This window comes from Aulonocara sp. 'chitande type north' Nkhata Bay, linkage group LG17 (assembly GCF_057382095.1).
Source record: "Aulonocara sp. 'chitande type north' Nkhata Bay isolate Kocher_YH1m ecotype deep benthic linkage group LG17, A_spYH_male_GT1.1, whole genome shotgun sequence".
Lineage (NCBI taxonomy): Eukaryota > Metazoa > Chordata > Actinopteri > Cichliformes > Cichlidae > Aulonocara > Aulonocara sp. 'chitande type north' Nkhata Bay.
The window spans coordinates 30246825-30274767 of record NC_141360.1 but is presented as its reverse complement, the minus strand read 5'-3'; the positions used below and the strand labels follow the sequence as shown (position 1 = coordinate 30274767).

The window sequence follows — 27943 nt, the reverse complement described above, 5'->3', positions numbered from 1 at the left end:
TTCACTGTCCTGTCAATTGTATTTCTTTCTCTTAGAGGTTTTGATGAACTGCTAATCGTGGAAAATTTCAGTGTTAGTATAATAAAAGCACTTTTACACAGTGAGTTCTTGGTCAGCAGCTTTAAAGACAAATGATCTAATCAGTCTTTCTACTAAAACTTTATGAGAATTCTTTGTTCTGAAAAGAGTATTTTACCATTTCACAGCCCAACCTGCTAATGCATTGGTTTGAAGTGCATGGCCTGACTCTTTAAGTCTGTTGGTAGAAGACAAAGATTTCTGCTATTATGATAATCAATTAATTGTTCTCAGTTGGTAAAAAAGGAACACACCATGAACTAGAAAAAACAAAACAAAACTGAAAGTGTCAGCAGGAATTTATTATTATTTCTTTTGCAATTTAATATCATTGTGAAGACAAAGAGAGGTTTGTTAGCAGTCCAGTGTCCACAGCTTTCAAGATATCATTTTTAACAGCTGTGTGACTGTAGACCCTGGTAACAGCTAACTAGATTCTTTAAGCATTTGGTCTTTGTCGTCACTGTTGGAAGCAAAGGTCAGCATTCGCCTTGAAAAAGAAAACATATCAAGAGTGTTGTACACAGTTTTTTCTCTCAGTATGACGCCACACAACATCAGAATCCTTTTATTATCATTTAACATCAGATATTCAGCATGTTGTAGTATAAACATCATAAAGCATCAAAGTTTAAGTATAGCCTTTGCCCTTCTGGGGACATTGTGCTCTCTGTGCGCACTTGTTTAAAATGAAAACAACCGTTTGTTGCACACATTGTATTGCTCTGTAAACAGCTGAACAATTTTTTCTGCACTTTTTTTTAGCTGGGATTACTTTTCAAAAACTTCAGTTGAGTTGAGAATAGATGTTTTTTTCCCGGAGACGCAGTTGCCTGGTCTGTCTCTGTCCATGGTGCTGATTTATTCAAAATATGAACTCTGTGCTTCTGTGGACATCTCTCCTGTATTACCTCTAAACAGGCAAGAATGGAAAAGGATATGGGGGGGGGGGGGGGGGGGGGGAGTATTAAAATGAAACATCATTAGATAGTTTTTCACCTAAGTAGTGTTTTTAATCTTGAGTTGAATTTCCTAAAATAAATGTTACTAAGATTAAAAGAAAAATCCAAACACTGCAATATGTTTTGGATGATATATTCTTTTCTCTGGTTGTTTATTTCATACATGCTATTTTAAATTGATTTGATCATTTCTGTCAGCATACACATCCTTTAAACCATATCCTCCACTCCCTCCTCCCCTTTCCTCGTTCCATGCTCACTGACTCGCCGTGCTACCTTAATATGATTTCCTCATCTTTATCTAGGAATTCTGAGGAGCTTGCAGGGATCTCTTTTATCACTCATCCACTCTCAGATTTCTGCACTTGCCTTTCTTTGCTATAAAAGGAACTAACTGTGATGCCCTGCAGGAAAATATGTGGCAGAACTGCCATAATGGACATAACTGCGTTGCTCTATGTAGTAATGCTTCATTTCATCGTGGATGTTAGCAAAGTCCTTCGACAAAAAAAAGTCTTGCTCAGCAGCTAGTTTGAAGCTCCTACTCATTCATGCACTTAACTCAGGGTGAACATGCTCAGAGCTGACTGATCTGATCAGCTGTTCTTGAACTGTAAACTCAAAGTTGTCAGTCCGAATGTTAATTAACTCTAACTTCATGAGTAGACTCAGAGTTTGCTGAACCTGCTTCCTGGAATAGGGCCCAGAGCACTGAACAAATACCATCTTTATTCACATTATAGATACAGTGTAACAATCCTGTGTTAGGCTCCGGGGCAGATATTGTTGTGCGAGAGCAAACACAGCATCTCACATTCTCTCACTAAAGTAACATAAAGACAACTGTAATGTCAATAAGCTTGAAACAAAAGAGAAAAGTGACTGGAAAGATCACCTTATAACATCCAAACTCATTTACAGAATATATGATTGAGTAATTTTTTTTTCCCGTGGACCAGCTTCCAGATATATCACACACACACATATTTCAGTATGAGTGCATAATTTCCACATATAAATGATAACAGTGTTTCAGTCCTTTACAAAAACAGAAAAACAAACTACTCACTTATAAGCAGTGTTGGTCAAGTTACTTGAAAAAGTAATCAGTAACTAATTACTGATAACTTCCCCAGAAAAGTAATCCCGTTATTTTACTGATTACTTATTTTCAAAAGTAATTAATTGCTTAGTTACTTTTTAAAAACACAATTTACAACCTGCATAGGTGATAAAGCGATAGATCTTTCAGCCCAATTCTACGTTTTCTGCATAATCCATCATATAAAATGTAAACAAATGGAAAAGTCTCTTTTTTTTAAACTTGTTTTTATCAGTTTTAATCTTTTAACTTTATGCATCAAGTAAAAATTTAATTATATGCAACATTCTCTGACTTGAAGAAATTAGTTTAACATTTAAACCTATTTTCTGCACATTCCAGCACATAAAATAAAATATTTTTTGTGTTTACACTCACTCTTTCAAATAGATGCAAGTAAAACACAGCAGAAAATAAATAAAGTCAAAGACTAGCGGTCCTGTTGCTCTATTTTCACCTGTAAAGCAGGAGTGGGGTAGGCGGAGGTGTGCCCTGGTGCAGATGAGTCGCAGCGGTCAGTGGAAGAATCCGCGAGTTTCTCTGTGAATTTCCCATTACGTCGTTGCACACTCGGTGCTTGTTTAGGGGGGTTTTTTTGGCTGTAAAAAGAAGTTTTCTTCCCACGCACAAGGGACACTAATGTTTTTGTCACTTTTTGTGGAATCAAACTCAAAGTAAGGTCAGTACTTCCACGCTTTAAACGCTGCAGGCTCATACTCTCTCCGCACTCGATATATTATCCATTGTTAATCTGCGCACAGCTGTTGTCAGGAACGTTGCACTCGCTTACGTCACTGTGATGAGACATTCTCGCAACAAAATCACGGTTTTAGTAACGCAGTAACGCAGCGTTCCTATGGGAAAGTAACGGTAATCTAATTACCGTTTTTGCGATAGTAATCCCTTACTATCGCACAGATGGGCAGTAACCCGTTACTGCCCATCTGTGCTTATAAGAACTCCAGTTTTGGGGCCTTTTGCTCATCAAAGTCATTTACAGCCTTGCGGTATACTCATCCTGCGCTCTTCTAGCTTTCCTCTTTTGAGCACTACTTTTTTGCTTTGCCTGCCAAACATAATTTAAAATGCCACTGTGCAACTAACTGCTTAAACAAATTAGACTTCTCCAAAAACAAATTGCTGCACAGTTGACATTAACAGGTTTACGGCCATCCTTGTCGAGCAAGATCAGGAAGTGCAAGTAATATATTTTTCAGCCCGCCACCAATTTTTTTTTTTTTTAGAAAAAGTGCCTATTTTAATAAATGGAGTATAAAATGACTGAGTAAGTATTTGCAGGGCTACAATTCAATTCAAAAGAAAAATGCATACTGCATTAAAAAGTTAGGCTTTTGTTCACAACATAGAACAATGACTTAAACATTCAGTGGCACTCTAATAATGTGCCCAGTTTGCTGTAACATTGTGAATATATGCATTCAGTACAATGTAAAGAAGGTTCTTTCCCACCATCAGACATCACACGATGTGACTGTATGCTAACTTTCAACTCTGTAAGCCTGTTATGAAATGCTTGTTTCAGGCTAAATAAGCTGTTCACAACAGAGTTAATATATCTGTGATTGTTGGGATAACCAAAATAGCCACACAAAGCCACCTGTGAACTGCATTTATAATTTATTTGGTTTTTTTTAATAAAAAGGAAGAAAAATGTCCCATAAACAAATTAATATTTAGCAATTGTGAATACTGTAAAAGCCTGAGAAAGTGAGTGCGTATACCAATATTCAAACTATATTGGCTCAAATTTTTCCAAATACATCAGTCTGCATTGCAGTTCAGTGCTAGTGGACTGCTGAAAATCACACTGTCAGCTGTCAGTGCCTCAAATTCATGCCACTGCTGTCTTCAGATCCTAACCAATGCTAGCACAGTGATTTCATGCTAGGGTAATCCTGAAAGTCTCCCCATAAATAAACTCTGTAGCAACACTGAGCTTGGGTTGAGTAAAGCAGTATCTTAGAGAGTGACTCTGAAACACAGACAAAGCAGACATTTCTGGTTGTAAGGACTGCAAGGAGTTGAATAAGGTGAAACAGGGTGCATGCTGATATCTTGTTTCCCCCACTGGCATTGGTTTTATTTGATTAGCTAGGAAGCTGGAAATATGCAGGTGTTGGTGACTACAGCTATGAGACACAGGGCTGATGACTGATGGGAAGCAGATGTGTATGTGGGAAACTAATCAGGTGATGAGCTAAAATGGGAAATCCACAGTGGAAAACCAGTGGGCAGTGAGGAAATGCAGGCTTCAGGATCTCAGGAAACAGATTTTGATGCAAATCATAAGACACTGACGGGATCTTTTAACCAGTATTTCAGTCAAAAATTAAAATGCATTCACTGAATTTCTTCTCTAAAACAGCATCCAGATTTTTTAAAAACTTTTTTAGACATTAATGTTTTTAATGTAGGGTTTGCAAACTGTTGTCAACATTTTTGTGGGCTTTTAGAGACTGATAAATTCACCTGACAATAGAGGTTTCTCACGTGATACCATCCAACCATGGTCAAAGGTTATCTGCCTTATTGTATATAGTATAACCACCAGTCAAATGAGTTCATGACTGGCTGGTCAGAAAGGAAGGCAGACAAAGATTTACCAAAAAAAAACTAAGTAATGTCAGACTAACTTTGCAGCACTTAAAACACAGCTACAAGAAAGAGACATTAAACTATATTAATAAATAAATCAACAAACCAAAAACATAAATATATATATATATATATATATATATATATATATATATATATATCTCAATTACTATAATCATATAAAAAATAATGCATTTTAACCAAGCTATGTTTGTAAAGGAAATAACACAGTTCACCCCATTAAGAGCATGAACAGTACAGAGGATGGACGTGGGGCTCACACCCCAACTGGCAACTAGGTACACCAACCTCATCCTCTAACCTTATTACTCTGCTACACTTTCATGGTGTTATACATATATGGTGTATAATGATTTAGCCACTAGCCACGCTGGCTAAGCCATGATTAAAAAGTTGCTGTCATATATAGTGTTTTGTTCTACATTTAAACAATAACTAAAGTTTAAACAAAATATATGATTGCCTCTGTTTTGTTTCCACTCTTTTTTCACACAGAAACCCAACAGTACTACACCAGTTCTGCTGCCCAGCCCCAGAGGCTCCTGAGGGGGAGACCTCCACTGCCTGTGTTCCCAGGTAAGATGACTGCATCCTTGTAACATCTGCACAAATGTTTCTTTTTTCTTTTTTCAATTTTTTTCAATTTAAGTTTATTTATTTGTTCAACTTTGATTGCAGCCACGTATCATGCATCCTTTTTATAGCAGTGCTGCCGTAGCTACACTAGTCAACACAAGTGCCCCAGCAGTGGTATCTAAGTTGAAGTGGTTGTAACTGCTTCAGGTTCTTCCAGGACAAGGTGCATTCCATCCCCTTCATGATCTCATCTATCTTAAATAGACACCGAGCCACAGAGAGCGAATCACTCCCAATGGTTTTAAATGTCCCTTGTCACAACAGCTTGGGTTTTGGATCTTGTTGTGGTTGAGATTGAACTTGTTTCCTGAGTGAATTTAAGATACACTGGATACGATTTGTTATTTCCAGCGACTGTTAGTGCCATGTTTGTCAGGCTACTGCGATAAACACAATGAAACACAGCAATATGATCTATATCAGTAACATCCCATTTTCTGGACAATGGTCAAGTACTTGCGAAAACTGAACAACTGGGGAAATATTACATTGGATTTAGTAGGCAAAGCAGAATGATAATGCTGATGATATCTTTTTTTTGACAGATTAGCCCATGCAATTACTTAGTACTGGTGGTAAATTACAAATAGGCTCTTTATTTTAAATCAAGTTTTCCATGTAATTTGAAAGCTCTGAAGTCAGTTTGATGGGGTAATTTACTCCCACTGTCCTGGGAAATATGAAAAAACACAGCAACTAATAATTAGCTGCTGTAAGGACTGTACTTTTGTAGGACTATTTTGGCTAGGCAGTTTTGAGGACGCATAATAATCAATACTTAATGTTGTACAGGCAGTCTCTAAGATATATAATTAGACATGTAGGAACAAAAGAAATAATGAAAGGCTTTGACAAGGTATTATCTGGCCCCTTTCAAGCAAAATTGACAGTGCCTCCTGGTTATATTTTCCCCAAGTGCACTCTACCACCAGACTTTGAAAGAAAATTATGATATTCATCTAGCCAAGGAGCATCAATAGCAATTAAGCTATCCGCCCCAAAATGGTTTGTTTGTTGTTGACTGCACGTGTCACAGAATTGCTTTGCCGCATTGTCTGAGCTTGGCAGAAAATAGCAGATAAGCAAACGCCCATTGATAGCAAATCATAGCCCCTGCAGTGCTGGACACAGTAAGTGGCAAAAGGCTGCAGACCAACACAATCACACTCTAAATCCCTCTCAGGCCTGTGTAGTTGAGAAGCAGAGGAAGGAAGAGTTGTGAATATTATACAAGGTTTATTTGCTGTTTTGACAAAGCAGAAAAATGGGCTTCAGAAAGCCTGCCGACTTACTGAAACCCAGCATCTTGTACTGGATCTTTTGTTATAAAAGTCACTTCAGAGCCTTTATTATTTAATACATGCTGTGATTCTATTGGAAGGGATTAAAGGTTCACAGGAGTGACTCTCATGGGTTTAAAACTGGTGAGGGGTGGGGCAATTCAAAGAGCAAAATTGATCAAGTTCACCGGCTTGAACTTTACTTGATAGAGGGTGTTTGGGGCTGTTGTGTTTTGTGATTGTTTTGTGCTTTGGGGCCATTAGCAAAAGGTACAAGCGAAGTGCACAGCAGAAGGTCTTTGCTAACTTGTCAACCCCTCCATCCCTGCAAAACACCCCCTCCCCTCGTTGCCAGTATCTGAAGCAAACCACTTCAAAGCAGGACTCTCTGGGGCCCACACGGAAAGCAGCTTGTGGTTTTGTTTTGCCCTTTCTCGTTTCTTCTTGTTGTGTCTTATCTGTTTTTGAAAGCTGTATTCTGTTGTCGTTGATTTCTATATGTCCGCATTGTTGTCAGTGATTGGTCGATCATTTACTCACACGGCATCATCGCATCACATAACTCCACATGGCACCCACGCCTCATTGCATCCATCGTCATTCATGCTCACGTCATTCGGGCTTGTTTCTTCACTGTGGTCACACTAAGTTCAAAAGAGCCATGTATGAATATTACCATGTAACTGAAGTCTTGAGTGTGTTTGTGAAACTGCCATAACACATACTCTGTGTACAGTAGGGTCTTTCCCATGTTGGAATCTGGTGCGCCTCCTTGTCGACACATGTATTGCATCTGTGTTCATGTGAAAAAAGGAAGTTCTTATCATGTTGCATGCTTCGGCTTGGCAGTGATCAGAACATAGCTCCCTGTCTGTGTGCGTGGGTGTGTGCTGATGTACATGTGTGGGTGGCTGCGTTTCACTTTGGTACACACATCATGGATTAATTAATATGCATGTAATGCAGAAAAATATACAACACTGTCCATCTAATCAACAAAGACATCCATAATAACAGACTGCCCTATCACTTGTAACGAACACTTTGATTTCTTACTCGTTTTTCTTTACACCGTGCTATTCAGAGTTACATATTTTTTTTCCTTGAGAACTGACTACATTCGTCGTGGCATAGATTCAACAAGATTCTGAAAATATTCCTCAGACAGTTCGCTCCATATTAACAGGATAACATTACAATGTAGCTCTAGAATTTCTGGCTGCACATCCATGATGTATATCTCTCATTCCACCGCATCCCAAAGGTGCTCTTCTGTTGCCGTAGCCCATCTGCTTCAAGATTGGGTGTGTTGTACATTTAGAGATGCTCTTCTGCATACCTTGGTTGTAATGAGAGTTTATTTGGGTTTCTGTTGCCTTCCCTTCAACTCAAAGGAGGATGACCTCTGACATCACCAGGGCATTTTTGCATAGAAAGCTTCCACTTTACTGGATATTTTCTCTTTTTCAGACAGTTCCAGACTTTAAAGATGATTGGGTGGGGAAATCCCCAGCGATCAGCAGTTTCTGAGATACCCGTCTGCTACCAAAAACCATGCAATGTTCAAAGTGACTTAAAAGACCTTTCTTCCCTGTTCTTGAGCAGGTTGTCTTGTCCAAGCCTACCTGCCCAAGTACACTGAGTTGCTGCTGTGTGATTAGTTGATTAGATATTTGACATCATAATAAACTGGCTAATGAGTATATGTTTGTAACTGTATCAGGGAAGGCTGTAATTCAGAAATCATGAAACTTTTAGGAGATAATCCTTATATTTTTGACTTACCTCTGTCTTGATGATGATGATGCTCATTTTGAATTTAACGCCAGGAGCACCACTTATTCTTGTGTGTGCTGACATACATGTTTGTAGTAGTATTTCGCTATGGTACACATGGCATAGATTAGACATAATGCATAAAATGCAGGGAAACATACAACATTGGCAATCAGCAAAGAAATCCTTAAAAATAGGCTGCCATGTCACTTGTACTGAACACTTTGATTTCTTACTTGTTTTTTTTCCCCCATACTTATAATCCTTAAGGGTGAAGCATGCCATATATGCACTCACCAACCACTTCATTAGTTACACCTATTTTTACTGGGTTGGACCTTCAGAACTACCTTAATTCTTCATGGTGTCGATTACGTTTGTTTAACTATGGGCTACTTGAGCTTCAAGTTTCTTGGCTTTTTGATAAATTAATAACAATACAATTATGTCAAATAAGGTCAGCTTGAACTTATTGGCAATGAAGCAGTGGGTGTACAAGTTGACATTCTGTGGAGGATTATTCATGGTATGCATGACATGAGAGATAATCGAAAATCACAAATTACATTTAATCTAAAAATATTTGTGTCATGTCTGTCTGTCGTGATTTGACAGAGTTATGACTCTGACGAGGAGTGTGAAATCTGATGCAAACTGCAAATGGTGCAGACTATACTGAAACAAGAGCGAGTTGTCTTCAGCGATAAAAGGGTTTCACAGCAAAAAAGACCTCATTAACATATAAAAAAGACAACTCATTGCCTCGTTGTGCATTGCCTCCGCTTCGGGATGAAGCCTTCGTTCACTCACTAAACCTGACAAAGTGCAATCATTGATGTTTCATTAGCACCGCTCTTTCTACTCTGAGTAATTCAAGCCTCTGTGTCAGAGGGGTCAACTTAGAAAAGGGCAGCACCATGAGCCTCTATAAGAACTAATTGTACTGATTTGGAGCTTTGTTTGCTCTTGGTTTGTGCACGTCTTTACCTAAGGAGTTTTTTTCTGATTAGCCTGGTATTCACAATGCTGTGAATATAGCATAATTTAAATGAGCAGAAAGTGGAAAGTTGAGAACTGAAAAGGAAAGTGAAGATTTTACTGTCACGTATAATGAGGACTCTGAGGAGGCTGGAAATTCATTGTGACAGTGTGGTCACTCTTGCCATGCATTAAGGAGGCCCCAGAGGGTTTAGAGACGATAGGTGATCTGTATTCGGGGTCACAAAGTCAGATATATAATCAGTCATTGGAGGGGGTGATTGGAAGGGATGGCCACAGCCTTTCAATTAGTAGTGTGAGCCATCTTTTGCTGGAGTGTGCTAAACTTGCACTCGGGAGTACTGTTGATACTTTTACAGTCTCATAGGGTACCTTAAGTTTAACTTTCTGCTTTACAGCAGAACTGAGAACTGCTGTAGTCAACACACAGGGCCTCGGGAGCCTAATAAATGGAAGGAAAACATGATTATTAGAATATTGCAGCACAGAGAAAGGCACAGCAGAAGATGGCACTTGGAAAGATCCCCAATGGACAAGCTGCAGGTAGAATTTGCTGTGTGTACAATGATTGAGTTTTATTTGAGTCTCTGAGCCTGTAACTACAAATGCGTACCAATCATGAAATCTCAGCTAGTCAGCAGCCTATAGTCAATTGGTTTGATCTGAATGGAAGCACAACAAAAAACAGTATGCACTTCCTCTTAAAAACCCCTCCCAGAGCATACATTTATATTCACACTTTGATGCCACAGTGTGAAGTTTACTCAAGTGTTTGGGATCATATCCAAAATCATTTGTTACAAATGTTACAGGGAATCTGCACTCTTACTTCTGAACTATTTTTTTCATTTTTTTGTTTATTTATTTTTTGCAGAAGGTGCTAACAGTAGTGCTGTTCTGTTCTGTTGTCAGCAGGTACATGGGTGGTGTTGCTACTACCAGTAGATCAGTGACAGTACACTAACTTTCTGGGCTCTGCTCTGCTTAATAAATTGCTAGACAATGTTGATTATAATCGTCACTTAGAACTTATAAAGGCATTTGTGCAATTTCTGGCAGACTGACAGCCGGATGCAGCAGGGATGTCCCAAACACAGAGCCACCATAGAAACCGCGCACAGAAAAGACCAAATATATAAAATATTAGAGACACTATTGAAGTACATTCAACATTTAGTCCTTGTTTGTTTTCTTTCATCCCTCATAAAAGACCAGATCAGTTGGAAAAGATAAATGAAACTCATATATCAAACCATGTTTCCCACAAAATGTCACATGTCAGTGTCAGTCAGTGTCACTCGTGCTGAGTTTGAAATATGAACTGCTTTTGCTTTGTTAGGTATACTCCATATTACTTTGTTCACCTTTTTTTTTTGCTCACTTAGTCACAAATATAAAGCACCCATAAAGAAAAATTAAACATGTTCTGCCATAATAAGTTGTTCCATTATGTTGGATTAACAAAGAAGTGACACCATGAGTGCAGTGAGTCACCAGTTTGATGACCTTCCCCTTTCATGCTAGTGCAGATGACTTGAGTTAATTGATTCCCAGCTTGTTGTTAAAAATAAAGTCATTGTGTGGAGAATCTCAAGGGAGCTAATTTATCTGTTTAATGAGTGAGCTGTCACTTGTTATGTTATAATAAGCGTAGGCAGTTACTTTAATAGGGCAAACGAAATAATATTGGAGCAGGCCTATATTGCATGTTGTTGACCATTTTCTGCAGTCAAGCAGAGGAACGAAATCTCGCCTCTGTTAAAAGCCTGTTTCAAACATGTGTCTGATTTTCTTATTCTGTTGTGGTAAACTAAACTATCATTTGAGGAAATATGGTATAGCACTGTTTGGCACTATATTAGTTCTATGCTATTGCTCCCGTAACAATCCTTCAATAATCATTAAAAAGCCACACTATGATAGCAACAAACTGAATTAATACTTGGAAGATAGCTATATATTTCTTTTTTATCAGAGATGATAATGATTTGTTTTTCAAAGCATATTTTAATTATGCAGCCAGCTATAATACATTAGCAGAGCTTGCAGATGGTCAAATTTATCACCGAGCACTTTGGTAAATCTGACAGCGCCTGCTGTTTTGACAGTGTTTATCTTAGAAAGCTGGTAAATCCAAACAAGGGGGCTCTTGCTTTCTTAACAAGCTTAGAAAGCTAAATACTTTAAAAAGGCATGGAAAATGACTTTGATATGCCGCTGTCTGGCGTTGTAGACAAGGAGAATAATGTAAATACCCTGCAGATGTAAGTGTTGCAAGTGGTGAGGTTCTTTCAGTGACATTATAAGAGAATGACATACTCCTCAAAGAATCCCGAACTGAAGTCAAGGGGAGATTACCACAACTTTATAACTTCCAAGGAAGAAAGAGTTTTTAAAACCTTGTAAAATATTTCAAAATAACAGTTCAAGTAAATGCCCAAAAACATTCAAAGGTAACAGCAAATATTTTGTTTTTAATCAAACTAATTTCATTTATGCATTGCAGTTCACCACAATTAGCATAAAAATGCAATTTTCATTCTTGCAATATAAAGCCATTTTACTGTAGTTAAACCATTTAGGGCAAAAAATATGGCACAATTTATTAAATCTGAGTGCTGTCACTTTTTGTCTTTGTAAAAGAAATAGCACAGCTCAAGAGACACAATTTTCCTGTCATTGTTGTGTCATGCTGGAACCATAATGATGATGCTGATAGGTTTGTAAACACTCTTTTGGTCCCAGAGTTAAAAATAAACTGACCAGTCAGCCTTTGGCAGGTGACGGCGCACATTTTTGGCACGATACGTGATCGTGTTGGCAATTCGGCTGCCGAACAGACTGCTTTTCTCCACCACTTCACAGTGCTTACAGGAAGACTGACACATTGCTCACTATCTAAAGCCCCTTTAAATTAGTTATCCTGCAGTGCATCTTACAAGTGACATGCACAAACATACACACATGCATGCCAACATCTTAATGAGGTATCCAATGCTAATTAGCTTACACAATCTGCCATTTAATTTTCAGAGAGCAAATTAGTTAGCTTCTTCGTGAAGTTTCATCTTAATGAACACATGACAATTAAAAGAGTTTATTTAAGGAAGCTATTTGGGTTTGTTTTTTTGGTTGTTGCTGGGCAGTATCTCTATTCCGCCATCCAAAATTTAAATGTCTGATTTATTGATAAAATTAGACCCAATCCTTTTTTAAATCCCATAGCCTAATCAGGATTTACAGCCTTATCTTTTATGATGGGTTATAAAGAATGATTAAGTAGAGAAGAGGAAGGGTCACACGTTGCAAGCATATGACTTTACAGAAATATAAAAAAGAAGGACAACACATTTGGGCCATTGCCCATCCAATGCCCTTTATCGCCAGCACTAATAAAACAAATGCCACGAGTGGTTAAGATGAAGCTGACACCCCGAAAGATGGCACTGGGGAGAATTATGGTGTTTCAGCGGGAAATTAATTCACCTCGGATCATGGCATGAGTAAGACAGCTGTGTCATCTCAACAAGACATCTTTTTTTCTGTAATTAATCACTGGAATTAATAATAAACTACACTAATTTACCGGAGTCCTGCTGTCTGCCAAATGGAAAGGTGAGGCGGCATGAATAAGGACACAACAGGTTATGCTTTGCCACTTTGGGGAGAAACCCAAATAGAGTTTCTATCTGTTGAGAGAATCTGGCAGGAATACAGGGACCATGATGCATTGAGGTAGACAAGGGAACTCATTCAGTGATTGATCTGTTTTGTTGGAGGACGTTCAGGGGCATGTTAAAAAGTTTGCCTAGAGCCTCTTTTTTTTGTCATTCAGGATTTGGCCTTGAGATGAGTGAGGGAAGTGGGGCACATGCTCTCATCAGCACACCTATTCAAGGCTGAACTCGTTAAAGTGTAAGACCGCAGATGCTTTTGTCCTCACACGCGGCGCTAGTCTCACCTGTGCACCTGCGAATGAAATTTCACACATGGTGTCCTTAATCATCAAATTTCCTTCACCCTCTTCACACCATAATTTAATATTTGTCCTCCCCTTCTTCTGCCTCTGTCTCTTTCTGTGTTGCCTGCCATGGCTGGGCTACCGCGTTGCCTTGGCTAGCGAAAGTGACCTTGTCGGCAGTCGTCATGGGAACAGAGGGCACAGCAGAAACATATAACCTAGCATTCAGATACCTCCTGAGTGTCTAAGCATTCACATGCATTGATCCTCCTTTTAAAAAAAAATCTTCCTCGTTGTAAGCCTTAGCTTTTTATTTTCCTGTCTTTCTGTTGCCATCTTCCCATTCGGGTAAAGGGCTTTGTCTCTTGGCCAATCAGAAGCACTCTGTCAGTGTCATTATCCTCTGGGGTCCATCCATTCAGCTGTTGGTTTTTGTTCCAGTTTATTCCTCTTTAAACACATCCTCTGGGACTTGCGTAGCCTAAATTCGCTTGAAAATTGAAATACAGCATTGTAAATGAATGAAAGGAGCTTTAAAGAGTGCGAGTGCTTGGAGTAATTTCTAATTAAAGTGATGCTCCGACTAATTTATTTTTACCCTAAGGCCTGCTTAATGCAAAACAGCTAAGACACCAGATCTCTTCTTGCTCAGCTGCATGATCAGAGATGTTGTGCACTTGTTTTGTCTCATTTAATATACACAAGCACACAGAAAGAGGACTCTTAGACTTTGCATGGTGCATTCGTGCACAGTGTCGTGTCAGCCTGTAGGTACTCATGGATTCTTCTGATCTGAGAGTTTCTCCTCCTCTTTTCTCTTGGTTTTGCTGCGTATCTCAGCATTGTGAGGCAAGTGGAAGGTTTTATTGCAGAGGTGATTTAATAAAACCACAACATTTTGATGAAGTTGCTGCAGGATCTTTCATGCACCCAGCGCCTGCGTGTGTTTGTGTGTGTGCCTGAGCTTTGAAATGTTTGCATCTCAGTGTGTATCAGCAATCTTTTAAGTTTCAGCCGTTGTGTAAATGTCAAGGCCGGGTCCTTAGATCTTCCCTGATGCATGCAAACTGCTGTGAAAGCCAGAATGCTGACAGTAATGCAGCGGATTGACACTTTTAAAGAGGCACTCTGAAATAAAAGACAGTAGATAATGAAAGTTAGTTTACAGGTCATTTGGAGTGCAGCTCCGTCTTTTAAAACTGTTGAGTCAAGTTTAGTCAATTTACCACTCGAATGATGTCATAATGATGTCAGCTAACTGAAGATTTGCCTAGAGGAAAGGGTTTAGGTAAAAATGTGTTTAGTCTATTTTACTGTATACTGTATATATTTGGTAACAGTTACTTCTCGGATAAAGATGTCACATGAATATATGATCATCTTTTTGACTGTATTTCATTGTCATACTCTTTTTGTAGTTTTGGGTTCTTATAGTAAACCAGTTTCTAAATGGCCTATTTTTTTTATTTTGTCTTGTTCCAAAAAGACACTGGACCTCATTTACTAATATGTGCATGGAAATGTTCTTACCCCACACAAAAAATTTTGCAAATGTAGCATTGGATTTATTAAATCTGCACACTGTTTCCTTAAGAAACTGAAACAACTGTGTCCAAAGAGCAAGACTAAAATAACAGAGTTTTTGAATATTGTTTCCCCTAAGACAGTCAGTGTGACTCAAGTAAAAAAAGACATGAAAACTATCAAAGCTGATATGAAAAAGACTAACAGACTACAAGGAAAAGAACCAGGAGCACATGATTTGTCAGCCTTAGATGAGAAACTCACCACAAAGAACAAGAAAAGAGTGTAAGTGATGAAATCCAGCCATGATGTGCCATTTTTGTAAAAATCTGAATGATATACAGAATTTAAGATGAGATAAGATGGAATTTAATTATTAATCATTTAATATAATTAGCATTTTGTGATTCATGGTGTTTTGGAAAACGGTACATATAAGAAATAATAATAATGACATTAGTAATAAATATTATCATTGTTATTATGTTAAAAATAATTGTGTACGCACTGTGAGTAAATGAGGCCCCTTTTTCTCCTAAACTCAGCAACTGAGAGAACCTCAAGCTGCTACAAATAAAACACATCCTAAGCAGGAAATCATAATGCTGTTTGATAAATGGATCATATTTCTGCTGCAGAGCCAGTGCTTCATTTTGCTGAAAATTCTTCTGTAATCAGTCACAAATGCAACATTCATTTTTGATTTTCTATAGAGGTGGAATGTGAAAAAAAAAACAAAAAAAAAAAACCTAATACAGGGCTTTCCAACCCTTCCTGATTTGATCATATTTTACCACTCTCTGACACATGTTTGCAATGGCTCTGGTCATTTCTAGAAACTGGCTCACACTTCTCTGGAGGCACAGCAACTGCCATAATATCTACTAAAATATGCCGCAGGATGACTTGTTATGCAGGAACAACCATTCTGTGCTGGCAGAGTCACCGCAGGGAAATAATACAATAAATATACATTTTCCTTAATGTTTTCCATTTTTCTGAGAAAAAACGACACAGTCATTATGAGCTGAATTTCTATTTCGATTATGGTGCCTTTGGTTCTCAAACTGAATACAGATTATTGATTCACATGCACCTCAGATGGATGCGGTATTCTTGAACCCCATCCTATAACTTTCGATAATAAAGATTTTGAGTACAATGCCAGAGTTTTAAAATATATAGGCTTGTGAAACTTAGTAGCCCTCTTTTTCCCACTATCTTACAAATCCCCTTACACACACCTGCAAGCACACAGATCCACACGATGTGCTCTGGCAGCACTAATGCTTTCCTTTTGTTCCTTTCTCCTATTAGTGTTGATCATTTGAGCGGTCCCAGAATGTCCATAGCTCTATTTTACAGACAGGTCAACAGTCTGACGGTGCTGTGATAAAATGCACATTGCGAGTAGGTGATTGTTTGTGCATGCAAGAGACATGCACACTGACTGGAAATAAAAGGGAGCACAATATCCAAGGATAATTATCTGATCTCTGCATGTAGCTGTCCCTCTAAATTGTCTGCAGCTCCCCAAATGGACAAAACATTTCCCCTCTGGACAGCAGGGGGTGCTGATGAGGAGCAGACGGTCTGCCAGTCAGAGACATCTGCCTGTCCACATGCTGGCTGCACATTTTGTCCTGACCTTTTAGTTTTTGGCCATCTGCCTATATTTTTTAACCACCACCTTCCCACATATAGCAATCCTTGCTCCATCTGTTAAACTGTAAAGTTCAGTGGCCATCACTTTTTAACTTATAGTTAATGTAAACTTCTTGCCTTACTGTGCAAAAAAACAAAAACAAAAAACCAACAAACGAAAAAAAACCCTGCCAAATTTCCAAAAAGCAGACATCTGGCACTTTCATTTGCCCTGCCCATCTGCTCTAGAGGTAACTGAGAGGACAGAGTGTGGGCTGTTTATCTCTGTCAGCTCAAATTAACAATCTGCTTCTTCCTGCAGCACATGTCAGGTACTATGGCACTAAGATGTTCTAAGAATGTGAGCTTTGTTCTAACTTGGTAGTAGTAGTAGTAGTAGTAGTAGTAGTAGTATGAGTAGTATCTTAAATCAGGTTCTTCATATGGAAATGAAGAACCTGATTTTACTAATTGGGTATATTAAATTGTTAGCTTAAGTAAAAACAAGAAGCTGTTGGAAATAGCATTAGTATTATTCTAATGTCACCATACCTTTCAATGTTGGTTTTGAATATTTCTGATTTTAATGTGTGAATTTGATGTGGGATTGATTTGAATCATGTGTCAGGTTGGTAAATATTTTTGACTGAGAACCGCCAGGTCGGAAATGGAAGGATGAGATTAGCGAAGGAAATTCAGAATAAAAGACAATCTAGTGACATATAGAAGTGATAATAGATAGCTAGTAAATATAGTTAGTTGGTAATAAGTTATGAGTAAAACTAATTCTAACTCAGTAATATTTTAGCAAATTCTTTCTTTAATTAGTGAGTAATTAAAACTACTGTAAGTTGGAAAGTAAGACACTTGATTGACATAGGATCTGGTGTTAAATATATTAGATGGTTACCCAGGCAACTATAGCCAGAATGTCTGTTAGCCACTACCAAAGGTTGTATTATGAGCAAAGTGATTTGTAAGCACAGAGCTCCAAAAATTCCATGGTCAGTGAGGTGGCCTGTTGTTAAATCTCCGACTCTTTATTGACTTCATACTTGGTATGACATTATTATGCTTGCTTATTTTCCTCAGTCAAAGGACAAGCCATGGCGGAGGTATTTTTTTAACTGCTGCCTGGTAGTGTCCTTTTGTCTGTCAACGAGACTACCCAGCTAATTTTCATGAAACGCATTGGGAAGGTGAAACATAATCATAGGAAAAACCCATAATGCAAGTATGGATCACTTTATCTAAAATGACAAAATAGGGCATAGGTATTAATGGAGGAATGTGCTCTCCGAACTCCTTCCTAATTAATTACTGTGAAATTTAAAGTTCCAAAAATGGCAGTTCCCCTAATGCCCACTCTGATCAATCCCCAAAGTTAAAATTCCCAACTTTACATCATTAAGTATTCATCATGATTTTTTCCCCTTTTGGATGTCCTGTAAGACTCACCTACTCTAATTAAATTCACTGAACGAGACCTCTTTGCCATGCTGGTGACTTTCAGAACATTTAAATTAAATAACCTGACAAATAATATGACCTGCTGTGAAGTATAGCCTGTCTTGGAAGTTAGTGCTCCAGTTTCAGTAAATGAGGTTTTACCATTTGTTAGTCTGTTATTTATTGCTAGTCTGCATGTATGTGTGTCTTTGCATTGTACCACTACAGTTTATTGATCCATAAACTCCACCAATCCATCCAATTCAAGATTGCATAGGGTTGTCATAGGGTTGTCAAAGGGCAAGAGGCAGGGTTCACCCTGGGACCCTGGGTACACACACACACACACACACACACACACACACACACACACACACACACACACACACACACACAGAATCATTCATACACACCAGTTAGAATTACCAGTTAACCCGATATGCATGTCCCTGTCAAAGTGCTTGGAGAGAATCCACAAAAACACTGAGAGAACATCTAAACTAAACACAGTTGCTGATGCAGCTTGCTATCAGACTTGCTAGCATTAGGGAACTTTGGACACTACCCTGTCTTGCATATATGTTCACTTATTACACAGAAGAAAACAATATTTTCGCAGTCAAAGCGCTAATTCATATTCAATTTACTTTTTTTTAAATGAGTACTGTATATCAAACTTTTTTATACTGTCTAAAATATAATACTGTCCATCACCTGATGGCTAACCAAGCCCAATAGGACTCCTCCTTCAGCTTGATGCCTCCCTTCTGGAATTACTACCATGTCGGGCACCAACCACCTTGCGGCCACAGCTCCTTGCAGCAGCCTCAGCTATAGTGGTGCAGGACATCCATTCTGACTCAGTGCCTCCATCAGAATGCTGTTGAAGACCTCCTGAACCAGGGCCTCTGCCATGCGTCCCCAGTTCACCCTCACTATACGTTTGGGTGTGCCAGGTCTGTTTGGCATCCTCCCTCGCCACCTGATCCAACTCATGGTGATCAGTTGATAGCTCAGCGCCTTTCAAGAACATACAGCTGCGGATGTCCAAGCTGTTTGTTGAGGTCAGTATCTCTTAACCTCACGCACTAACTCAGGTTCCCTCCCCAGTGTCCCCAGAGTTGACATTCAGTTGTCCCGCTCATCAGCCTATAAAGCCCTGACTGCCGCAGAACTCACAATAATGTCATGAAAGCATTTTTAAAAAAGGACCATGCAAACATGGCCAATAACGTTTCATTCTAAATGTCTTCTCTATACATGTAAAATTAATTCATTCTTTCATTTTAATTACAAGGTGTCTATATACCTTTGAAATGATCTGCAGAATGATTTAGACACAAAACAAATTTCAGACAGTGTGGTACCTCTAGATTAAGTTTGTGGGATATGATCTTTCAAGAAATGCAGACCAAACTGTTGTTGTTTGTATTTATTTAATAATAATAATAATGGTGATTGATATATGCATTTTTTTTCTTTTTTCTTTTTTTTTTCTGCCCGTTCTGTTGGTTTTTGTCTTTTGCCCTTCTCCCCCGTCCCTCTTCTCAGCTGTTTCTCTTTCCCTCTTTCTTTCTCCCCTTCTTTCACTGAAAAAAATATGTTGTTGGATTTACTTAATTCAATGGTGGACATTTGTTGCACACAGATGTTTTGCTTTGGCAGCAACTTAAACAATTGAGTTAAATTAACACAATTTATTCATGTTCAATAAACCTGTGCAATTTGTGTTGATAAAATGTGACTTAAACATGTTTTGATGAAGTAATTTGAGCTCTTGAAATATTTTAATCCTTCACAATTTTCTCACTTTATCCCAACACCATTCAATAACTTTTACCCAATACTACTTGGTCACTTAAATACTACATGTTATCTTCAAATTACATTTTGCTATTATATTCTAGTATCAAATACACAATTTTCAAATGGAGGCCTTATAACAGATTATATTGTCCTCTTCCAAGATGGTTGCTGGCATCCACCAGTAACCTTTCAAAACAAAATGTCTAATTTCACTGCATTGACAGTAGGTAAAGAATTAAACTGACATTACTCCACTACTGAATCTATATAAACCAACAGTTAAATAATGTCAGTTCTTCCGTGTTCTCTGGAATCAATCACAGCAAAGAAATTAGACTCTTTCTTTTGAAAAATGTTGGGAAAGAACAAATCAAAACATTCTATTTAAGGCCTCTGACGTCAAGATTCAGTTAAACAACAATTATAACTAAACAATTTGAGGTAATGTTAGTTTCCATTAACATTAAATTAGGTTACTGAATTGGCAAACACCTTCCTATTAACATTACCCATTTTACCCCAATAACTAAAGAAATTAGCACTTGCAGGTCAAAACCTTTATTCAAGAGATGCAAAAATAACATTGATACAGTGACTGTCAAAAATTACAGCACTGATCATACTGTGACATCTTGGTTCAAAACAGCACACTTAGAAATATTCAACGTTCTTTACTTCAACTGAATGAAACTGAAAATACCATTTCACACGGCCCATATGGGATATTTAGACTGCATAACTGTTCATGCTACATCTCTTCACTAGTAAAAGAAAGAAAAAATACAAAGAGAAATTTAAAAATGCTGCCAAACAGAGAACTTGTACAGAGTAAAAGGAAAAACAAACAACAACAACAACAAAAAAACGGCTCGTCCTCATGGCAGTTGCAGTGTATATAAAAATGAACCCTGCGATCTGTTCCTGGAATTGAGCTTCAAAAATGCAGCAGAACAAGTGTGAGATTTAAATGTCTTCTCACCTAGAGCTGGTCACCTCACATGCATAACAGTGAGCTTTCATTGCAGGAGCAGTTTTGTCTTAGTTGTGAACTTTTCTTGAGAGCTGAGTTGCTTCCAACTCCATTACCACCCTTTGAATCACCTCAAAAGTGTAGCAGAGTTGTGATGGGTAACTCATATTGAAGGAATAAAAAAGGTCCAAACAGCATGGCTACTGCAAAGGTCACGTTATCCAGATCTTGAAGAACTACTATACCCTCGATGATGATGCCAACATCAGAAAAGTCATTGCCTGGTGCATCCTCTGGAGACAGATGTTCATTGTGGTTTTCTCAATCTGTGCAGTGGCCTCAGTCAAGTCCTGGTTAAACACAAAACATTTTTTTAAGATTCCCTTTTAAACTCATCTCTTTTGAATCTACCAGTTCTAATGTTAGAGTAATTTAAACCAATGCAAGCAACATAGTAAATAGCTATAGCCAAAGAGTGGCCTGCCATGCTGCCATTCATGGTCTAACAGAGTTTCTAAGAGAGGGTGAAAAACATAATTTTACATTCGTTTTTGTTAGAAAGACACCGGCCCATCAGAAATCCAGGTTTTGTCACTCAGAAGATGTTAGAATTTAGACTTTCAGCCCCACAATTTGGTTAGCTGTTGGTCTTTTTTTTTTTTTCAAACAAAAGCTAATGTAAATATTGGTGGGATTTTCCTTTGTTCACTAGAATGACAAATTTAAAGTTTTTTCACACTGATGTGACCCCTAATACAGGGGTGGGGCCTCAAGGGCCGGCGGCCGAGTTCACTACCAGGCCTCATGTGAACTTCAAATTATTAAAGAGGACTACTGGTCCTAACCAGTCCAATGAGGATCAAGTGGATAACTAAATGCATTTTTAAATGTTGCAAAGCCACAATCTACTCATAAAACACTCACCATGAACTCCTGCACCAAGATGTTGCAATTGTCTTTCACACAGATGCGGAGCACTTTGATGAGGGACTCCCTTCGAGCATTAATGTCATCCTAAAGTATTATAACAAAGAAAACAGAGATTTGTGAACTTTTCAGTAGCACAGAAGAAAATGATCCCAGACAAAAACTTAAACCAGTCAACATGCAACACCAGCATCTACAAAGCAATATCAAAAGTTCCTGTTTGACATCAACTTTATGGATATATAGTTTCCAGAACATTTATTTTTTTAAAAAGATCAATTTTTCTCAGTGGGCCAGTAAATGCATGACGAAAATTATGGCATCCTTTCGGTGGAATCAGTACTCACAGGTAATAGTTGACTGTTTCAATGGATGCAGCATAAAAATCTTTTACTGACCTAATGCAATACATATACACTTTGTAGTTAAAGAATTTTAAAGTTCTTACTGTCATTATGGCAGCTACATCCTTTAGCTTTGTGCCCTGTTCCCCCGATCACTTTGCAAACACTTTCAGCAGACTGTCAGAGAGAAACTCAGCTCCGTCAGAAACCTTGACTGTAAAGGCATGGTTGGGATGCACTGGAATGCTGCATTTCATCTGAAATGACATAAAATTATTTTGAAATAACAGCAGGCACTGTGCTTGGTTAATAATCAGTAATGTTTTGTTGAATAAAAACTGTGCTTCCAGATCTTATGGGATTAAAAAAATCCAAAGATGTTTATTTCTGATTTGCAACCCAAGAACCCACAAGTTACAACCTCATTTTAGTTCAAGTGTGCATTAATGTGAGTCCAGTAATCACCTTTCTGACAATACATACAGGTATAAGTTAAACCTATGGCAGATTTTGGATTTCTCAGTTGTATTAATAGGGTGGTCTATTTGAGTATGCATGCACCTAATAATTATAAAAAACCTATTATAATTAAGTTACAGAAACCTTAAGCGAAAATAGAATATACTTTCTTACCATAACACCTTGAACCCACAATCCATCAGCTGACTCCTGGTGAAATGCAGAATAGATGTGGTCTCTCAATCTGCATCAACAAAAACAAAAACAAAAGGACAGCAGGTGAGGGCAGGAGGGGTAGGGATGTAAGCTAGCATAATACCGCTGATGATATTAGCTAAAGCTGTTCAATGTCCAAAATCTCACTAACACCACGGTGCAGTAAATACACAATGTAACTGAAGAGTCAGTTGACAAATCTATTCACACAGAAAACCAAATTATGTTATGAGTGCCTCGCAATTAGGTTTAATGTGATATTACGGCTCTTGTGCCAAAGACAAATTCAAATGAAAAAGCGCCAATTCTTTGACAACAGATAAAACAGCAAATAAGCTAACGGCTCTTTTTTAGCATGTTACATGGCGGCACTTTAGACGTTTAACTACATTTGGCTGAAATATGGTAAATATTAATTCAAAAAATCAAGACATACCAAAAAACGTAGAGTTGGCTGCTCGACTTGACTGAGATGGATGCATTTTTTAAACCACGATCCAAAGCCCGCGAGATGAAATCACGCGTGGTTTCACGAGATTTAACGTTGCTATCTTATTGACTTACTTCACCTGAACATGATATGAACAATTTAATACACCCTTTCTGCATATCATGTCGTTTTTACACTATATAGTTACATTTATCTTTAAAACATGAGGCAATTGTGTTAAATACATGCAAGATGCTTACATAAATCCAAGAGATGGCCAGTCCCTTTTTTTCAGTGTTCCCCCAGTCAAGTCTGTCCCGTATTCAGTAAGTGAAAATAAAATAAACAATAAAAGGTGAATCAAATGGACCATTACGGCAAGGCTGGGATGGTCAATTTGGTAAAGTAAATCCGTTGGGCATCTTTCTTTGCCTTTAGACAACAATTCTGATGGCAAAAGAGCCAAACGGGACAGGCAAGAAGAAAAAAAAAAAAAAAAAATGCATTTTATTTGAGGGCGCCTTTCAGAAACCCAAGGTCACCTTACAAAGAACAAAATTAATAAAAGGAACAGTAGTCATAAAATACATAAAATAAGTTAAAATTGCAAAACAGAGCTTGACAACAGATAAAATCAGCACTGAAGCGAATAAACCAGTTTAAACAGCTGTGTTTTGAGCTGTGTCTTAAATACGCAAAGGGAGTCAATATTCAGAGCCGGGGAGCAGAGCGACTGAAAGCTCTGTTCCCCATAGTAATAAGGTGTGAGGACGGAACAGTAAGATGAATAGCAGATGAAGATCCGAGAGGGCGGGAATTTAAACAGCAGGTCTTGTAGAATTTACTGGAGTCAACACCAAGTACTACTGGAATTCCTTTGAGGACAACAGCATAGTACAAGTCTAATAGCAGAAGATAGAAAAGATCAGCAAAAAAAAAACTATTTCCCCAAGCTAAAGTGCAAATCAAACGAGAGGTAAAACGGGTTGGTCTAAAGTATGATTGCTGAATACACTGAAGATTAGGAATATATTAGAAAACCAAAATATTTACCACTCATTTGACGTTTTTCTGTCCAACAGTTGCTTTTCTAGACTTGCAAGATATTGATGTAATGTGGGGAGAGCTGGTCTAGAGGGTCAAAGAAAGTTAAAAAAAAAAAAATATTTAGAAGCCAATTTGATTTTTAATGGCTGTGCATGGAAACAGAAAGTGCATATAGTACTTATTGATAAAAACAGACATTTAAAAACATCATCTACTGCTATGTCTGAATGTGTGGTATTGCCACCTTTGGTTTAGAGACACGTGTTTTTAAAAAAGATGATCTAAATTAAATGTAATTATTGCAAGTTTATTAAAAGTCAACTTCCAATATAGACAGTTGCTTTATTTTCAACTATAATCCAACCTAGATTTGAAACACACATCAACAGGCCACTAAACTGGTTTTAAATTTGGCTCTGACTTTTCACGACAAAACTTGTTGTACAGTTTTTAATAAAATAAACAGTACCATGACTACTATTATTAAAAATGTAATCAAACAAAAATGTTGGTTATTTAAATGTAAAAACAGCTGTTGCTAAAGAATGGCTAGATTTGATATTAAGAGATGACACAGATATTCAAAAGCAGCCACAATGTAAATAAATGCACAAGTTAATAAATAAATACATCTAATAAAAAATACATCTAAGAGTCACCTGCTTGTAAATTTTTGCGCCCTGTTGATTTTGCCACTTAACAGTTTGTGTAGATAGAAAAAAACCTGGCATGTTTTTTTTTCAGATCTTCTAGCCTGCTTCACTTTATCTTATAGGTTCTATTTAAGTGGTTTCTTGATTCAAAAGGTCCGGTTGACTGTAGCTAGTGAGGGATGGGAGAGAGACAGGGTCACGCAGCTTTTTTTCCTTAATAAATTAAATTTGTATTTTAACATTTATTTAATTTTAAAATCTGCTTGGTGATCTAATATGTCTGTGTGTTACAAGCATGCAAAGGGGGGCAAATACTTTTTCAGAGGACTGTCTAAAGTGTTAATAGCTACCGCTTTCTCTCTGTTTTGGCTAGCTGTGCTGATATAGTATATTTCTTATACTCATCTGACTTATGTAATGCTATCCCATGCTACTATTGTGTTTGCTTTTCTTGTGGCTTTGTAAGCCTGACATTAGATTTTATAGAATTGGTTTTCTTTTTTCATTTCAGCCAGTGAGTCCTCTATTAAAAAAAAATCTATACTTTAAAACACAGGCAGCTCATGACAGTTTTCAAACTGCTACTAAGCCTCTGACACCTAAATCTTAAAGCCCAGCACTTACCCATCCTTGATTGTGTCTCGGCGTATGTGGCACCTTGAACATCTGGGTTTGTTGGGTTCTTCCAAATAACCACATGATCAGAAGAGTCAGGTGGTAAAAGAGAAAAATGGCAAAATGTGTTATATTTGGCTTTCGCTCCTGTTCACACAAACACTAAACAATGTAGTGATCTAACAGAGTGGAGGTTGTTCACCACGATGCTCTGTAAAATGACTTTAGGTACCCCACGTGTGGGTGACTCTGTCACGTTCAGCATACATCACCGGGTAGAGTCCTTGTCCTTGACAGCTAGCCGACAGCCTCATGACGGTAGATCAACAAGAAAAAGAGAGGAGAAGAGGAGGTGGTAGAGGAAGAGGAGAGGACACGGAAAACTGCTGACAAGGCTACCTCGCTCTGCTGTCACCTCGCTCCGTGTAATGAGAGACGGGGATGACGAGGAAAGTGAGTGGGAGTGAAGGGCCGTGGTTTAGTTTTGAGAATGAGCTGGAAGGAATAGTGAGATTTAATGATGTAGGTACTTGTTTCCAGAGAGATAATATCTTATTTGAATGGGCTTTGCTTTTCCATTTCACTTGTCTGTGATCAGTATAGAAAATATTGAGCAGCTGGGTAAGATAAGACTTTATGTGAAAGATGTATGAGCTTAAAATTGGCTTTTGTCGTTCCCCATTAATTTATAATATGTGAACCACCTTCAGACCATTCATTGCTGATGAAAGGAAATGAAAGAAGGCAACATTTAGTCATGCTTTTGTGCACAATGCAGCTGTTACCATGACTTCAGTGATGCTCTTTATTTATTTATTTGATTTATTTTTGGTGGCAAGGGGGAAGGGTGGGGGTTGAGTCATCTTTGCAGTGTTCATGTCAGACTGTCATACCCTGTCAGTTCTAGCTTTGCTTGGAAGAGGTGATGGGTGGTCATCATGCGTTACTTCAGACCAGTGGTGCCAGTCTACACAGATTTTCCCTTTTTATCAAGATATGGTTTAATAGACCTCAAATAAAAGGACAAATACAAAGCTGAAAAAAGTGCTACTGACTCATAGGTGGCGCTAATGTGGCTTGAGTCTTTAATGTTCCAGGCATTGTTAGTATGTGGAGAGTCTGCAGCAGATCAGACCTTTCCTTTTCATTGAACTCTTTCAGCCCACCTGGTCATAAAACGCATCATTAGTTTGTTTCTCTAGGAGCCTGCTAAGCCCATTTTGACATAGACCTGCTTTGACATTACCAATCAGTCTGGCCACTCAGTAACAGCCCACATCATCTCCAAAGAAGACCATAGCTGGAGAAAAGAATAATTGTGAAAGCCCACACTGACATAGAGTGACTCCCATTCTGGTTTTTAAAAGAATCTTCACATTTCACTGAGATGTAATTGAATTTTGCCCAGTTCTTATCATCCTGGTGAGGGGATAGCATCTTGCCACTTTCTGTGGAGTCAATGGAAACATAAGATTGACCACAGCTGGAGTTTCCTTTTTTTCCACCCTGGAATAACCAGAGTGAAACATTTTTTTTCACCATTCCTTTAAAAGCAATTTCACCGATGAGGAGATATTGAAGTATGAGTGTGTGAGAAAAGTGACAGATAATGGAGAACGTGGCATGGAGCGAATGGTGTGCCTGATGCTAGACCATGCCTCTCCTGCCTCGGCTCCATTGTTGCAATATATGACCTCTTCACTAAATTTTTTTTCCTTTTCGGAACACCAAGTGCTGGTGACAAATAAACCCAGTAAGAAGGAAATTAAATAACTTGACACTGAAACTCTGTGAATATAATCTAGAAAAACTGATGTTAGTTGTTCACTGAAACAGTTTAAAATGACCTCAGTTGAAGGCAGCAGTGTGACCTTGAACATTTAATCAGTTGCGGTAAGAGCAAGTGTACAGTTCAGAAAGTGCTTTGACATTATGGGGTATAATATGATACTATAATAATATCGTATAATACTCATGTTACTTTTCTGTCTTTTATGTTAAGCACTTGGTATACCGCTGGTTTTTAAATGTGCTCTATAAATAAAGATTGTATTGTATTGTATACATAGTGTGTGTGATACAATGAACAAGGTGCATGTTTGTGTCATGTGTATATCCATGTGTATATATTTGGCTTTATCAACTATTTGGTTGTACTGACTTGAGTCTGTGTATAGGTATGCCCACTTTTGTGTTTTATTAGACATAGACTTGTGCCTTTATCTCTTTATCTCTGCATACAACAAGCAGATCATCCTGTATGTACAGGACAGCTTTCACCTTGTGTGTGTTGGGTAGTCCACCAATGTGTTGACAATTCTCTTTAACATTCTGTATTTGCCTTTTCTACACTTATGGTAAATGAAAGTAAGTCCACTTTCAAGTCCAAGGTTTTACATACTGTATAAGTACAGAACAAAAAGACCAG

At 38.0% G+C, this 27943-nt stretch overlaps 1 protein-coding gene and 1 long non-coding RNA gene across 3 annotated transcripts in view; one reads left to right on the top strand and one right to left on the bottom strand.

Moving 5' to 3' along the window:
* iqsec3a (IQ motif and Sec7 domain ArfGEF 3a) overlaps positions 1 to 27943 on the top strand; it is a 128266-nt gene that overhangs the window by 18750 nt on the left and 81573 nt on the right. The window contains exon 2 of the mRNA XM_086269091.1: positions 5275 to 5355. Coding sequence (XP_086125217.1) covers positions 5275 to 5355 — 81 coding nt within the window. The remainder of the gene's footprint in view (positions 1 to 5274; positions 5356 to 27943) is intronic.
* On the bottom strand, positions 20397 to 23399 carry LOC147310339 (uncharacterized). 2 transcript variants are annotated; one of them, XR_015125673.1, is made up of 5 exons: positions 23207 to 23399; positions 22729 to 22792; positions 22200 to 22352; positions 21749 to 21838; positions 20397 to 21174 (listed from the first exon to the last, which is right to left on the bottom strand). It is a non-coding gene; the product is annotated as an uncharacterized LOC147310339 (long non-coding RNA). The 2 variants fall into 2 exon arrangements; XR_015125674.1 differs by having other exon boundaries at positions 22729 to 22764.